The sequence below is a fragment of the Schistocerca cancellata genome, chromosome 6 (genome assembly GCF_023864275.1).
Source record: "Schistocerca cancellata isolate TAMUIC-IGC-003103 chromosome 6, iqSchCanc2.1, whole genome shotgun sequence".
In the NCBI taxonomy this organism is placed as follows: domain Eukaryota; kingdom Metazoa; phylum Arthropoda; class Insecta; order Orthoptera; family Acrididae; genus Schistocerca; species Schistocerca cancellata.
Genome location: NC_064631.1, coordinates 42,806,713 through 42,822,814, shown reverse-complemented (window position 1 = coordinate 42,822,814; position 16,102 = coordinate 42,806,713). Strand labels below are relative to the sequence as shown.

At 45.9% G+C, this 16,102-nt stretch overlaps 1 protein-coding gene across 1 annotated transcript in view; it reads right to left on the bottom strand.

Moving 5' to 3' along the window:
• Positions 1–16,102, bottom strand: part of LOC126191206 (uncharacterized) — a 307,035-nt gene that overhangs the window by 188,689 nt on the left and 102,244 nt on the right. The window contains exon 3 of the mRNA XM_049932000.1: positions 13,725–13,901. Within this exon, the coding sequence (XP_049787957.1) occupies positions 13,725–13,901 (177 nt within the window). The remainder of the gene's footprint in view (positions 1–13,724; positions 13,902–16,102) is intronic.

Below are 16,102 nucleotides of genomic sequence, written 5' to 3'. Positions count from 1 at the left end.
ACACCCGGCATCATGGTGTGAGGAGCGATCTCCTACACTGGCCGTACACCACTGGTGATCGTCGAGGGGACACTGAATAGTGCACGGTACATCCAAACCGTCATCGAACCCACCGTTCTACCATTCCTAGACCGGCAAGGGAACTTGCTGTTCCAACAGGACAATGCACGTCCGCATGTATCCCGTGCCACCCAACGTGCTCTAGAAGGTGTAAGTCAACTACCCTGGCCAGCAAGATCTCCGGATCTGTCCCCCATTGAGCATGTTTGGGACTGGATGAAGCGTCGTCTCACGCGGTCTGCACGTCCAGCACGAACGCTGGCCCAACTGAGGCGCCAGGTGGAAATGGCATGGCAAGCCGTTCCACAGGACTACATCCAGCATCTCTACGATCGTCTCCATGGGAGAATAGCAGCCTGCATTGCTGCGAAAGGTGGATATACACTGTACTAGTGCCGACATTGTGCATGCTCTGTTGCCTGTGTCTATGTGCCTGTGGTTCTGTCAGTGTGATCATGTGATGTATCTGACCCCAGGAATGTGTCAATAAAGTTTCCCCTTCCTGGGACAATGAATTCACGGTGTTCTTATATCAATTTCCAGGAGTGTATATCAAAAATCTATTCTTAATTTTAGCTATAGCCGGAGTTACGAACTTTTTAATTAAATAGGTGACAGTTTCGCGATCAAAAAAGTCCCTCTTAGGAAATGGCAGGCACATTGCTTTGCAAAAGGGGCAAGACAGTGGGAGCTGTCAATGTCAGTATATCTGCTGGCGAGAGTAGTCCAGTGTGAACGAAAGTCGGAATAAATCTTAACTAGGATTACGGCAAAAACTATGAACAAGTAATGTGATTGTCGTTATTGTGGTCTTCATTACTACTACGACTGGTTTTCTGCAGCTCTCCATGCTAGTCTATGCTGTGCAAGCGTCATCGTATCTGTACAACATGCATACAGGATGTGCCAGGAGGGGTGGTCAGTGTCCAGGGATATGTCACGAACGCTCATTTGAAGCAAAAAACCTTCTAATGGACATCTGTCCTAAGTCAAATGGTTTCCGTGATACAATACATTTAATGTACGTTTGGTTTTCGGCTACTGGCGCGCACGTAAGTGTTCCTCACCCAGCCTCTTTGACGGTTTGTGTTCTAGCCCAGTCTACCTCGTTGCTTTCTACTTCTCTGCCCTGATATATCTTTCTGCCGCTAAACTAGCCAATTGAACGCGCGGGATTAGCCGAGCGGTCTTGGCGCTGCAGTCTGTACGACTGGTCCCGGCGGAGGTTCGAGTCCTCCCTCGGGCATGGGTGTGTGTGTTTGTCCTTAGGATAATTTAGGTTAAGTAGCGTGTAAGCTTAGGGACTGATGACCTTAACAGTTAAGTCCCGTAAGATTTCACACATTTGAATTTCTTTTTTTTTTTTTTTTTTTTTTTTTTTTTTTTTTTTTTTTTTTTTTTTTTTTTTTTTTTTTTTTTTACTGAGAGCGTAACTGGGTTTGTACACGCGCTGGCTAAAACGCCACCCACCTGCAGTTATGACGAATGTGCAGACACGATTTGTGCCTACGGATTCTGCCATGATAGTGCTCCTACTGCTGTCTAAGAATACCGCCCACGCTTTCAGACACATCTAATTCCTGGACGTAGAGCGTTTACCAGAGTTTTCAGCATACTGCGTGAAGTCGCATTCTTTCAAGTTCTTATTCTTCTTCTGAACGTGCAGGAAGAGCAGCACATTTCCGAAATGGTACAACATAGTTCCACCACCAGCACACGGCGACTTTCTGCGCTTATCAATGTCTCACGAACACGTGTACGGCGATCGTTACCTGCGGAGAACTTGACACATTTCACACACAGTAACTTCACAGTCTTCACATTGGGAACAATGGCACACAACTTTAATTTTGCTACTGGTTAAATGACAATCATCATTGGTTCCTTAGTATTATTCGCTGATGAAGCCACGTTTACATGGAATGGAATCAACATTGTGCGTAATATTCATCGAAGGTGTCAGGAAAATCTGCACGCTACAGTGGCAACCAATTTCCAAGCTAATTTTTCGATCAGTGTTCCACGCAGCGTGATCGGTAACATGTTGATAGCTCCAGTCATTTTAGAAGAGCGAATGACGGGACAGACTTACCCTCATTTGGAAAAGTGGTTTGTTGATCACCTTGAGGACGTTCCTTTGGCCACGCGGGCTGTGGTGTACTGTCCCCGCCTCCTCCCCCCTTCCCCTTCCCCTTCCATCATCCTCATATTACCAGACGAGTGAAGAAACATCTCAACTGCACCTACCTTATCGCTGGAATGGTCGTGGTAGTACAGTTAACTGGTCACCAAGACCGCCAGGCCTACCGTCACTAGATTTTTGTTTGTGGAGTTCGGTGAAGTCTGAGGTGCACAAACGAAAGGCGAATACGCCACATGAACTGCTTGGTCGCATCGTCTACATCTACATCTACATTTATACTCCGCAAGCCACCCAACGGTGTGTGGCGGAGGGCACTTTACGTGCCACTGTCATTACCTCCCTTTCCTGTTCCAGTCGCGTATGGTTCACGGGAAGAACGACTGTCTGAAGGCCTCTGTGCGCGCTCTAATCTCTCTAATTTTACATTCCTGATCTCCTCGGGAGGTATAAGTAGGGGGAAGCAATATATTCGATACCTCATCCAGAAACGCACCCTCTCGAAACCTGGCGAGCAAGCTACACCGCGATGCAGAGCGCCTCTCTTGCAGAGTCTGCCACTTGAGTTTGTTAAACATCTCCGTAACGCTATCACGGTTACCAAATAACCCTGTGACGAAACGCGCCGCTCTTCTTTGAATCTTCTCTATCTCCTCCGTCAACCCGATCTGGTACGGATCCCACACTGATGAGCAATACTCAAGTATAGGTCGAACGAGTGTTTTGTAAGCCACCTCCTTTGTTGATGGACAACATCGTGGGTACTGCTTCTCTCATTAGGGAACGTGCAGAGGCACTCAGACCAGCAACACAAGATATTCTCCGAAGAGTCAACAAATGCATTGAAGTTGGCGGTGGGATAGGACATTCGAACATTTATTATGAACTGTACTGCAGCTGTGACGCGACGTCTGCGATAATACTTAGAGGAGAACATGTTAAAAATACGTATTTTTCACTTGATATTTTGTAGGACGTACGTTATAGTGTTTACTAACTGTTGCGCATGTGTACAAATGTAAACCTGACAGTGTACTGAATAATACAGAAAAGAAACGGCAATGTACATAAAATGTGTTCTGTCTCGGAAACCATTCGGAATAGGGTGTACGTTCTAACAACCCTACCACAACAAAGGTCAGAATTTAAATAACGATTGTGGTGTTGCTCACGCTGCTAAATACTGCATTATCGGGCAACAACAGTCATATTATGTGGCAGGTGTCATTAGAGCACAGTTAATAAAGTCATTTCATGTAATAATAAAAAAACTAGGCACTCATCTTTTTGTTTTTCCCACGCTGGTCTCGTCGTGAAAACATGGCTCAACCGTTGAAAATGCCTCGTGATGACTGGGTGTTGTGTGATGTCCTTAGGTTAGTTAGGTTTAAGTAGTTCTAAGTTCTAGGGGAGTGATGACCATAGCTGTTATGTCCCATAGTGCTCAGAGCCATTTGAACCAATCGTTGAAAATCTAGGTGGTTATGATTCCAAGCTCGGATGCAAAGAGGCCTAGGTTTCATTCTGCTACATTCAAAAGTTCTGTAGATGCGCTTCACAAACCATTCTTGAAGATTACACTTTTACTGGACAATGATGATGTAAAAAAAATAATCCGAATTTAAGTTACACTTCCTTTTAATTGCAATATCACGTGACACACAAACATCACTTCATAATACAAAACATACTTGAAAACATCTTCCTCACATTTTATAAGCCAACTACAAAATTCATGTTTCCAACATGACGTCCAAGACTTGACTTTTTTAAGATCCGACTCTCGAACAACTCAACAACTAACTAACTATCGCTTAGGCGGCCAAAAATCAGAGTTACAAGTACGTCAAAGATCATAGCGACAAAAGACAGAATATACAAATGAATAATATCATTGCAGTATAAACATATCGATGTATCAAAAGTGAAATTAAATCTGAATGTTGTCTCAGAAATATGTTAAGTAGTTAACAGAAATACAGTAGAATATTACTGGTATCGAGAGGTTCACGTGAGGTACCATAATGGTTACGTAATTCAAGTACCATTACAACGTCCATATAAGATTTTCTGCTTCAGACGATCCTTCCTTTCATATCCCTGAATACTGATTATTGCTGCCGGGACACATATTGACTACTGCTGCTGGAATACCCTTAGTACTTGCACCGGCTTTCTGTGGTGAAGGCTTGGCATTCCCCTATAATTTTTACTACCCCACCGGTCTCCCTTCCCCCTTAGCCCTCTCCCCCTCCCACACACATACTTGCCTCGATTAGCAAAATAAATAATTCTTTATGCCTCATAATGCCTCCTATCAACATGTCTCTTCTTTTCGTCAGGTTGTGCCACGAAGCCCTTTTCTCTCCAGTTCGGTACAGTCCCTCTCCAGTAATTACGCAATATACACGCATAATCTTCAGCATTTTTATAGCACCGCTTTTCAAACGATTCTGTTCTCCGCTTATCCGTACTGTTTCTCGTACAAGTTTCACTTGCAAATGAGACTATATTTCGGAAAAATATTTCCCGAAAAGAGTTTGTAATACTTAAATCTAAATTCGGTGTTAATAAAGTTCAGTTTTTCAGAAACGCTTCTTTTTTGCCATTGCCAGCCTACATTTCTTTTCGTTTCTACTTCGGCTATCGTCAGTCAATTTACAGTCCAAATAACAAAATTGTCTGCAGTATTTGGGGCCTACTGTATGAAGTTAACTGATTGGAGATTAATTTTAATCTTATTTCAGAAAATGAACTTGTTGCAGGAATTGTGTTGTTTATCACTAAACTTTGATCGAACGACCGAAGTTCAGCGTTGATCTAAATTAGTACGGAACACGTTTGGCAACATTGCTAAATCTGCTACGAAGGCGGACCTAATAGAATATATAAGGGACGTGAACAATGTCAGATGCTGTTTGATCACTGTGAAGGACACGAAGATGTTGTGTATTCATGCGAGACAGCCTTGTCATCACGTGACACAACTGGAGAAGGGCCTCATTGTGGGCCTCCTTTTGCCCGACTGGTCGAATCGTGCAGTATACGGATTTGTGAGGCATTTGGCTGTGACAGTGGAGCGACGTGGGGACTGTACGGGAAAGTGAGGCAAGCACACCCGTCGTCATACTGTGCACCAAGCACATCATAACCCCTTCACGTCTGCATGTATCGTCCGAAAAACAAGTAATCCTCTCCATGCACCACTGACTGGAGGCTACCAGCAGACGGACAATGGAATTACCATCCGTTGCGTGGGCTGCCTTTAACACCGCAACAGAAACGGCTGCATCTGAAGTGTTGTGACCGGGAGGCATGGATTGCTGGTGAATGACGTCGAACAGCATTCGGCGATGAGTCACGGTTTTGCAGTACCAAGGAAGATCTTAACTGGCGAGTGTGGCGGCGGCCTGTAGAGATGTCCCACTCTTCCAATGTTTTGGAGAGGTACAATGGTTTTAATGCGGTCGTTATAGTGTCAGCAGCCATGGGGGATTGGTAGCAGCTGAGGGAACTGACGGCACAACGGTAAGCAACGAACATCCTGCGTCATGTGTTACCTCTCGCGCTGCACTATCGTGGTGCGTTTATGTCAACACGACAATTCTCTTCCACATGTGGCACATGTCTGTGTGATATTGAAGTATTCCTGTGGCCAGCAAGATCACCAGATGTTTCCTAGATAGAACATGTGTCGACTGTGGCCAGCATGTTCTCCAGACATGAATCCTATCGAACATGCCTGGGATAGATTGAAAAGGGCTGATCATGGACGGCGTGACCCACCAATCACTCCGAGCGATCTACGCCGAAGAGCCGTTGAGGAGTGGGACAAACTGGACCAACAGTGCCTTGATGAACTTCTGGATAGTATGCCACGACGAATATAGGCATGCATCAACGCAAGAGGACGTGCTACTGGGCATTAGAGGTGCCGATGTGCACAGCAATCTGGACCACCATCTCTGAAAGTCTCGCTGTATGGTGGTACAACATGCAATGTGTGGTTTTTATGAGCAATAACAAGAGCGGAAATGATGTTTATGCTGATATCTATTCCAGTTTTGTATACAGGTTCCGTAACTATCGGAACCGAGGTGATGCAAACTTTTTTTGATGTGTGTACAATGAGCACCTGCAGTATGGCATACACGTATATGTAGATAATCGTCACACACATGTTAAGTGGAGAAAATGTTTACTATTACAGGGTGAATGAGATAAGTCAGAGCTAAAACATCTATGCCCATATTCTTTATGAACATCATTGAATGAATTTAAATACCTCTATAAAAGACGCTCAAATTGTCCTCTATTTTGTGTAGCGTATTGTCATTGGTTTAACGGATTCATTCTTACGTTTATCGGTAATGAAGCACAGTTCCACTTAAATGGATACGTTGGCAGCCAGAACACTTGCATTTAGACCTTCAATAACGGTTCAAATGGCTCTGAGCACTGTGCGACTTAATTTCTGAGGTCACCAGTCGCCTAGAACTTAGAACTAATTAAACCTAACTAATCTAAGGACATCACACACAAACCATGCCCGAGGCAGGACTCGAACCTGCGACCGTAGCGGTCGCTCGGCTCCAGACTGTAGCGCCTAGAACCGCAAGGCCACTCCGGCCGGCCCTTCAATAATGGTCACGCATTGTATGATTAACAATTTCACCCACACGTTTGTGGATATCTCCCAGTACTTCGACTGTGACTTCCCCTACAGCTCCGATAATGTTAATGTTTCAAAACCCCAGCGTTCTTGGATTATTGCAGTACAGCTTCTCCTTAAGATGGTCCAACAAAAAGAAATTTGGAGAAGTCAGGTCTGATGAGCTTGGGAGTGACAGATGGATTATCGAAGAACTCAAGGAGCATCGTCATCGTTTCATTGGAGATGTGACTCGTTGCACCGCTTTCTTCAAACCATCAGTAACGTTCATTCACTTCAAGCATGGCTGTTAATTGTTTTATGAATGCGTTTTAGACAGGTACGTGCCGAGTAAAACTGTGAGGGACGGGAAAAACCCACCGTGGTACAACAACAAAGTTAGGAAACTACTGCGAAAGCAAAGAGAGCTTCACTCCAAGTTTAAACGCAGCCAAAACCTCTCAGACAAACAGAAGCTAAACGACGTCAAAGTTAGCGTAAGGAGGGCTATGCGTGAAGCGTTCAGTGAATTCGAAAGTAAAATACTAGGTACCGACTTGACAGAAAATCCTAGGAAGTTCTGGTCTTACGTTAAATCAGTAAGTGGCTCGAAACATCATGTCCAGACCCTCCGGGATGATGATGGCATTGAAACAGAGGATGACAAGCGTAAAGCTGAAATACTAAACACCTTTTTCCAAAGCTGTTTCACAGAGGAAGACCGCACTGCAGTTCCTTCTCTAAATCCTCGCACCAACGAAAAAATGGCTGACATCGAAATAAGTGTCCAAGGAATAGAAAAGCAACTGGAATCACTCAACAGAGGAAAGTCCACTGGACCTGACGGGATACCAATTCGATTCTACACAGAGTACGCGAAAGAACTTGCCCCCCTTCTAACAGCCGTGTACCGCAAGTCTCTAGAGGAACAGAAGGTTCCAAATGATTGGAAAAGAGCACAGGTAGTCCCAGTCTTCAAGAAGGGGCGTCGAGCAGATGCGCAAAACTATAGACCTATATCTCTGACGTCGATCTGTTGTAGAATTTTAGAACATGTGTTTTGCTCGAGTATCATGTCGTTTTTGGAAAATCAGAATCTACTATGTAGGAATCAACATGGATTCCGGAAACAGCGATCGTGTGAAACCCAACTCGCTTTATTTGTTCATGAGACCCAGAAAATATTAGATACAGGCTCCCAGGTAGATGCTATTTTTCTTGACTTCCGGAAGGCGTTCGATACAGTTCCGCACTGTCGCCTGATAAACAAAGTAAGAGCCTACGGAATATCAGACCAGCTGTGTGGCTGGATTGAAGAGTTTTTAGCAAACAGAACACAGCATGTTGTTATCAACGGAGAGACCTCTACAGACATTAAAGTAACCTCTGGCGTGCCACAGGGGAGTGTTATGGGACCATTGCTTTTCACAATATATGTAAATGACCTAGTAGATAGTGTCGGAAGTTCCATGCGGCTTTTCGCGGATGATGCTGTAGTATACAGAGAAGTTGCAGCATTAGAAAATTGTAGCGAAATGCAGGAAGATCTGCAGCGGATAGGCACTTGGTGCAGGGAGTGGCAACTGACCCTTAACATAGACAAATGTAATCTATTGCGAATACATAGAAAGAAGGATCCTTTATTGTATGATTATATGATAGCGGAACAAACACTGGTAGCAGTTACTTCTGTAAAATATCTGGGAGTATGCGTGCGGAACGATTTGAAGTGGAATGATCATATAAAATTAATTGTTGGTAAGGCGGGTACCAGGTTGAGATTTATTGGGAGAGTCCTTAGAAAATGTAGTCCATCAACAAAGGAGGTGGCTTACAAAACACTCGTTCGACCTATACTTGAGTATTGCTCATCAGTGTGGGATCCGTACCAGATCGGGTTGACGGAGGAGATAGAGAAGATCCAAAGAAGAGCGGCGCGTTTCGTCACAGGGTTATTTGGTAACCGTGATAGCGTTACGGAGATGTTTAACAAACTCAAGTGGCAGACTCTGCAAGAGAGGCGCTCTGCATCGCGGTGTAGCTTGCTTGCCAGGTTTCGAGAGGGTGCGTTTCTGGATGAGGTATCGAATATATTGCTTCCCCCTACTTATACCTCCCGAGGAGATCACGAATGTAAAATTAGAGAGATTAGAGCGCGCACAGAGGCTTTCAGACAGTCGTTCTTCCCGCGAACCATACGCGACTGGAACAGGAAAGGGAGATAATGACAGTGGCACGTAAAGTGCCCTCCGCCACACACCGTTGGGTGGCTTGCGGAGTATACATGTAGATGTAGATGTAGATGTAGAACTAACAGCATAGTGGTCCATCAATTCGCTGCCTAGATATGGCACACCGTACATCAATTTTTGGTGGGTGAAGTTGGTTCTTATACAACGCTCGAGCATTATTGGCAGTCCAAATGCAAGCGTTCTGGCTTTTGAGATATCCATTCAAATGGAATCATGCTTCATTACTGATAAACGTAAGAGTGAATCTGTTAAACCAGTGACAATAGGTGACACACTTTCCTGAGTCCAAAGGACGCACTTCTTAAACTACTCGAACTGGATTTGGCGGCAATGGCAGACGTTTACTGGCTCTGTGGCAGGATGAATAACAAACTCCGAGCTGTCGAGACAACCGTTGAAGTGATTTACTGGGAGATCGCAGCAGGCTGCTGAATACACTCCGTGAATTCCGATGCTAACACGTCAGGCCGACGGCTTCGAGACATTTCATAAACACTATCTGTTTCGTGGAAATGTTTGACATTGTCGTGAAACCTTGTTTCCTGAAATGGGAACATCGGGGAATTTCTCGAGGAACCTCTCAACGCACCGCTTGTAAGATTTTCCCACGAAGTAAGTTCCAACGATGCGACCCTTTGTCCTTGTGTGAGCATCGTGGTGGGCTGAGTAGCCGCCCCCTAACACCAGCGATACCAGGGTGTGTGTGTGTGTGTGTGTTTCGTGGAGGAATGATGCATTACTTCACAGCGTTTCCGAAAGACAACGCTATGAACGATGATCAGCTTCACTTTAGGAAAAGTAAAGCCACAAGATGGGTAATACAGAGGGGAATTTCGGACCTCGCGGTCGACAATGGAAGCAAGGCTAGAGAAAAATCAAGGCACGTTCACAGGATTTGTACGCCAGGAAAAAGCGTTCGATAAAGTCAAATGGTGCAAGATTTCGAAAATCTGAGAAAAATAGTGGTAAACTATAGGGAGAGAAAGGTAATGTATAATACACTCCTGGAAATGGAAAAAAGAACACATTGACACCGGTGTGTCAGACCCACCATACTTGCTCCGGACACTGCGTGAGGGCTGTACAAGCAACGATCACACGCACGGCATAGCGGACACACCAGGAACCGCGGTGTTGGCCGTCGAATGGCGCTAGCTGCGCAGCATTTGTGCACCGCCGCTGTCAGTGTCAGCCAGTTTGCCGTGGCATACGGAGCTCCATCGCAGTCTTTAACACTGGTAGCATGCCGCGACAGCGTGGACGTGAACCGTATGTGCAGTTGACGGACTTTGAGCGAGGGCGTATAGTGGGCATGCGGGAGGCCGGGTGGACGTACCGCCGAATTGCTCAACACGTGGGGCGTGAGGTCTCCACAGTACATCGATGTTGTCGCCAGTGGTCGGCGGAAGGTGCACGTGCCCGTCGACCTGGGACCGGACCGCAGCGACGCACGGATGCACGCCAAGACCGTAGGATCCTACGCAGTGCCGTAGGGGACCGCACCGCCACTTCCCAGCAAATTAGGGACACTGTTGCTCCTGGGCTATCGGCGAGGACCATTCGCAACCGTCTCCATGAAGCTGGACTACGGTCCCGCACACCGTTAGGCCGTCTTCCGCTCACGCCCCAACATCGTGCAGCCCGCCTCCAGTGGTGTCGCGACAGGCGTGAATGGAGGGACGAATGGAGACGTGTCGTCTTCAGCGATGAGAGTCGCTTCTGCCTTGGTGCCAATGATGGTCGTATGCGTGTTTGGCGCCGTGCAGGTGAGCGCCACAATCAGGACTGCATACGACCGAGGCACACAGGGCCAACACCCGGCATCATGGTGTGGGGAGCGATCTCCTACACTGGCTGTACACCACTGGTGATCGTCGAGGGGACAATGAATAGTGCACGGTACATCCAAACCGTCATCGAACCCATCGTTCTACCATTCCTAGACCGGCAAGGGAACTTGCTGTTCCAACAGGACAATGCACGTCCGCATGTATCCCGTGCCACCCAACGTGCTCTAGAAGGTGTAAGTCAACTACCCTGGCCAGCAAGATCTCCGGATCTGTCCCCCATTGAGCATGTTTGGGACTGGATGAAGCGTCGTCTCACACGGTCTGCACGTCCAGCACGAACGCTGGTCCAACTGAGGCGCCAGGTGGAAATGGCATGGCAAGCCGTTCCACAGGACTACATCGAGCAGCTCTACGATCGTCTCCATGGGAGAATAGCAGCCTGCATTGCTGCGAAAGGTGGATATACACTGTACTAGTGCCGACATTGTGCATGCTCTGTTGCCTGTGTCTATGTGCCTGTGGTTCTGTCAGTGTGATCATGTGATGTATCTGACCCCAGGAATGTGTCAATAAAGTTTCCCCTTCCTGGGACAATGAATTCACGGTGTTCTTATTTCAATTTCCAGGAGTGCACATGCAAAACCAAGGACGAAGTGCTGGGATTAGAAAGTGTGTAACTCAGGGATGTAGCCCTTCGTCTCTACTGTTCAATCTATACATCGAAGAAGGGGTTGTGGAAATAAAAGAAAGGTTCAAGAGTGGAATTAAAATTGTAGGTGAAAGGATATCAATGATAAAACTTGCTGATGAGATTGCTATCCTCAGTGCAAGTAAAGAAGAATTGCAAGATCTGCCGAATGTAATGAACAGTCTGAGTACAGTAGACGAACTGAGAGGAAATCGAAGAAAGACGAAAGTAATTAGAAGTAGCAGAAATCAGGACACCCAGATATTTAACATAATGATTGCTGATCATGAAGTAGATGATGTTAAGGAATTCTGCTACCTAGGCAACAAAATAACCAGTGACGGACAGAGAAAGATGGACATGAAAAACAGGATAGTACTGGCAAAAAGGGCATTCCTGGCCAAGAGAAGTCTACTAGTATCAAACATAGGCCTTAATTTGAGGAAGCAATTTCTGAGAATGTACGTCTGGTGCACAGCATTATATGGTAGTGAAACATGGACTGTGGGAAAACCGGAACAGAAGAGAATCGAATAATTTGAGATGAGGTGCTACAGACGAATGTTGATAAATTATGTGGACTGATAAGATAACGAATGAGGAAGATCTGAGGAGAATCGGTGAGGTGAGGAGAGGAATACAGTAGAGCGTCGATTATCCGAACGTCGGTCAACCGAGCGACCGCTTAACCGAACTGTGCACTCGCTCGCACCTGTTACTCTGCCACCCTACCGTCCATCATCCCCCACACTCCCAAACCAAGTTTCCCACAGTAGTCGCCGCACTGGGCCACCGCTGGCGGAACATTGCTTCTAATGGGGCCTTCACAAGGCGCTGCTGACCGGCCAAGCCGCCCGTCGCTGTGTTTCAACAATCAGCACACTTCTGTCGGCTCGGCACTGGCAGTAGAAGAAGCGGCAGCATCAAAGCTGTTCACAGCAACAGCTGCGCCAGCTTAGAGTTGAGTCGTGCCGCTCCGCGCAGTTTGAAGGACTGCGCGCCCCCAAGAAGAGCTTCTCACGGTGCAGTCACTTTCAGTTCTCTGTTACGACCACTTGTGTGCTGCTGCGTGAAGAAGTGAACTTGACGATACAAAATGCTTAAACGTAAACGTGTTGACCTTTCTATGAGGTACAAGTAGGAGATTATCAAAAGGTAAGAAGAAGGTGAATCTGCAACCACTTTATGCAATGAGTACAAGGTGGGGAACTCGACAATTACGGATATAAAAAAACAAAAGACGAGCATAGCAAATTTTATAGCAATGCTTGATTCGAGTGATGGATCAACAAGCTGTAAAACTATGAAGCTACTGAAGTTGCCTTTGTATGTTACTTTGTAATACTAAAAGAGATGCCCATTTTTGTGAATAAATTCACTGTACAGTACTTCTTTTTGGCAAATAAACATGTACAGTTCGATTATCCGAACAAACCAGTTTTCCAAACACCCATGTCCCTCAATTACTTCGAATAATCGACGCTCTACTACATATGGAAAACACTGACAAGAAGAAGGGACAGGATGATAGGAGATCCGTTACGACGTCAGGGAATAAGTTCCACGGTACCAGAGAGAGCTGTAGAGGCTAAAAGCAGTAGATACGAACGTGATTGGAATACAGCCAGCAAATAATTAAGGACATAGGTTGCAAGTGCTACTCTGAGATGAAGAGGTTGGCACAGAAGAGGTATTTGTGGCAGGTCGCATCGAACCAGTCAGAAGACTGATTATTCAAGGAAAAAAATCAACAACGCAGAGAAGTCATCACTACTTTCAAAACAAACATCATGAATATGTGCGGTTGTGATTTATCTGAATCACCCTGTAAGTTAGCTGTAAGGTCCAGAGTGAATTTTCACTACGGAGCACAGTATGCACTTATCTGAAACTTCGTGGCACATTAAATGTGCTGAACCGAGACTCGAATCTCGGACCTTCGCCTTTTCGCGGAAGTCTAGAAGATAGGAGATGAGGTGCTGGTGGAAGTAAAGCTATGAGTTCCGGCAGCACCCCGTGCTCGGATAGCTCAGTCGGTAGAGCACTCAACATGGAAAGGAAAGGTCCCAGGTTCGAATCCCTGCGTGACACGCACTTTTAACCTGGCGAGAAGTGTCCGCCGTGGGCTAGACGGGCCACTCACCTGCGATCCTCCGGAAGGCCTCCTTCTGCGGGTCGTACTGCTGCAGCAGGGGGTCGCTCTGCAGGCCGCCGCAGGCCGCGACGTAGAAGCCCCGGCACGGCGGCGCCGTGTGGTTCATCATGGCCGCCATGCGCTGCGCCTGCCGGTAGCACGCGTCCGTCCGGCACACGTTGCGCTCTGCACACGTGGACAACACGTCAGTCGGCGGAAACATATCCAATCCTCATGAACACACACACACACACACACACACACACACACAAAAAAACTACAGAGCTCATACAGGGTGCAGAAAAATTGTGTCACGAAATTTTGACCCTAGATAACTGATGCCAGTAGCACCAAAAATTACTAATGTGTTGTAGGTCTACAAAGCACCATTTTCAAACTACGGAAACTTGGCGCCACGCGCTCCGGTTGGCCGTTGGATTGCCCTGTTGCCGTTCGTCGGTTGACGGGCAGCGCTATGGTTGTCGGTTCCCACATACTAGAGATGGGTAAACTGAAACACGTAAATGTTTCGAAACAAATGAAACAGTACAATGTAATGTTTCGATACGGTGTTTCGAAACAGTGAAACAGTTTGTGTTTTGTAATCTAATAAACCTACACATTTTATCATCTTGAATGTCTACTGTATAAGTATGTCCATATAAACACAAATGAGGTGCGAGAGCTCTAATCATAACGCAGAAAGTATGAAACTATCACTTAGGCGTATTGGCAATTTCGTATTTCCTGCAGCAAATGCGCTGCTTTTGTGTCATGTGACTTTCATACTTTTCAATTGGCTGAGGAAAGCCTTAGCTGAAGACATAAGAACCACCAGGAACGGAACTGGAGGTGGGAGCAAACTGCAGAAACAACAGATATGCTACTGGGATTCCCACATTCCATTAGTATCGCTAATATACCCATCCTGCTAATTTCCATGCACACAAAGGGAATCATTGTGGATAATAGACACAGTGACTATAGACTCACAAATAACGCCAAATAATTCGAATAAATAACAAAATATAACAGAAAAAAATTTTGTGTTTCAAGGACTTTCGAACCGTTACTATAAATTTACGATGCTTCCCGTTCACCATTACACTATCAGTGAAATGTCAAACAGATTGCTTGCAATTATACCTGCATCAAATTTATGTACATGTCTAATAACTGTCACTCTACGCCTTTTTTTATTTAAGATGTTGTAGTCTTACATGCGTTTCTTAATATGATTACTGTACATGAACAGAGAAGCGTATGTTATAAAAAAAAGTGTAATTTAACTGAATGATTTTCACATACTTATTATTTTGAATGCGAAGAGTATGCGTTGTTTTATTGTTTGGTTAGTGTTTATAAAGCAGATGTTACGCCATTTCGGAATAGGACAGTCAGCTAGAAACGAAGCTTTATTTTGGGATATCTTAAGCCTCATGCTATTGCTTATCAAAAGATTTCGACACCCTTGAAAGTGTTTCATGAAGTGGTATGTTGTGTTTCAGTACCTGTGCCGAGCCCGAATCTCGTCCGACACAGAGCGGAATGAAACATCACTGTTTCGATACAATTAGTCCGTTGCAGGCGCAGGTGGACTGAAACAGTCTTATTTTGAAACAACGATACAGTTTCTGTGTCTGGCTCGAGATCCGAGACAGGGGCGGAATGAAACACCACTGTTTCGAAACAGTGAACCATAGCCGTTCCGAAACACTGAAACAGTTCCAGGTATCGATACACTGTATCGAAACATAGAAACAGTGGCCAAGTCTACCACATACAAACGACTCTCGCCCCGTCACTACCCCAATGTGATATGCACACGTGTCCAATAGGTCTTGCTGTTTGTCTCCACCTCACGTCAGAGGCATCCACACGTATGTTTCTTTTCGGAGCACACGAACGCTACACGTCACCTGCGATTTAGTCACACATGGCGGCACAGTATTCGTTTGAAGAACAACGAGATATGGTTTTTGCTTATGGACTAGCCGACGGTAATGCGTATGAAGCTCGGCTGTTGTATGAGGATCGGTACCCAGCACACGTTTACAGCAATTCACCGGCGACTTGGCGAAACAGGCTCGTTAGCGGGTATCATGGTGATGCTGGGAGACTGGAAGACCTCGAACACGACGGGATGCTCCATTTGAAGATACTATTCTCGAGGAAGCACTTATGACAAGTACTCGAGTGGTTGGACACGACATGGGGGTCACTCATCGGCTAGTCTGGGAGGTTTTGAGGGATGACAGCCAGCACCCATTTAGTTTCCACCCAGTCCAAGACCTAAATCCTGTGGCGGACTATGAACACAGGCAGGGTTTTGCTGGTGGTTTCTGCGACGTCTTGTACGAGATCCCGACTTCCCCGCTGAGCCGTGG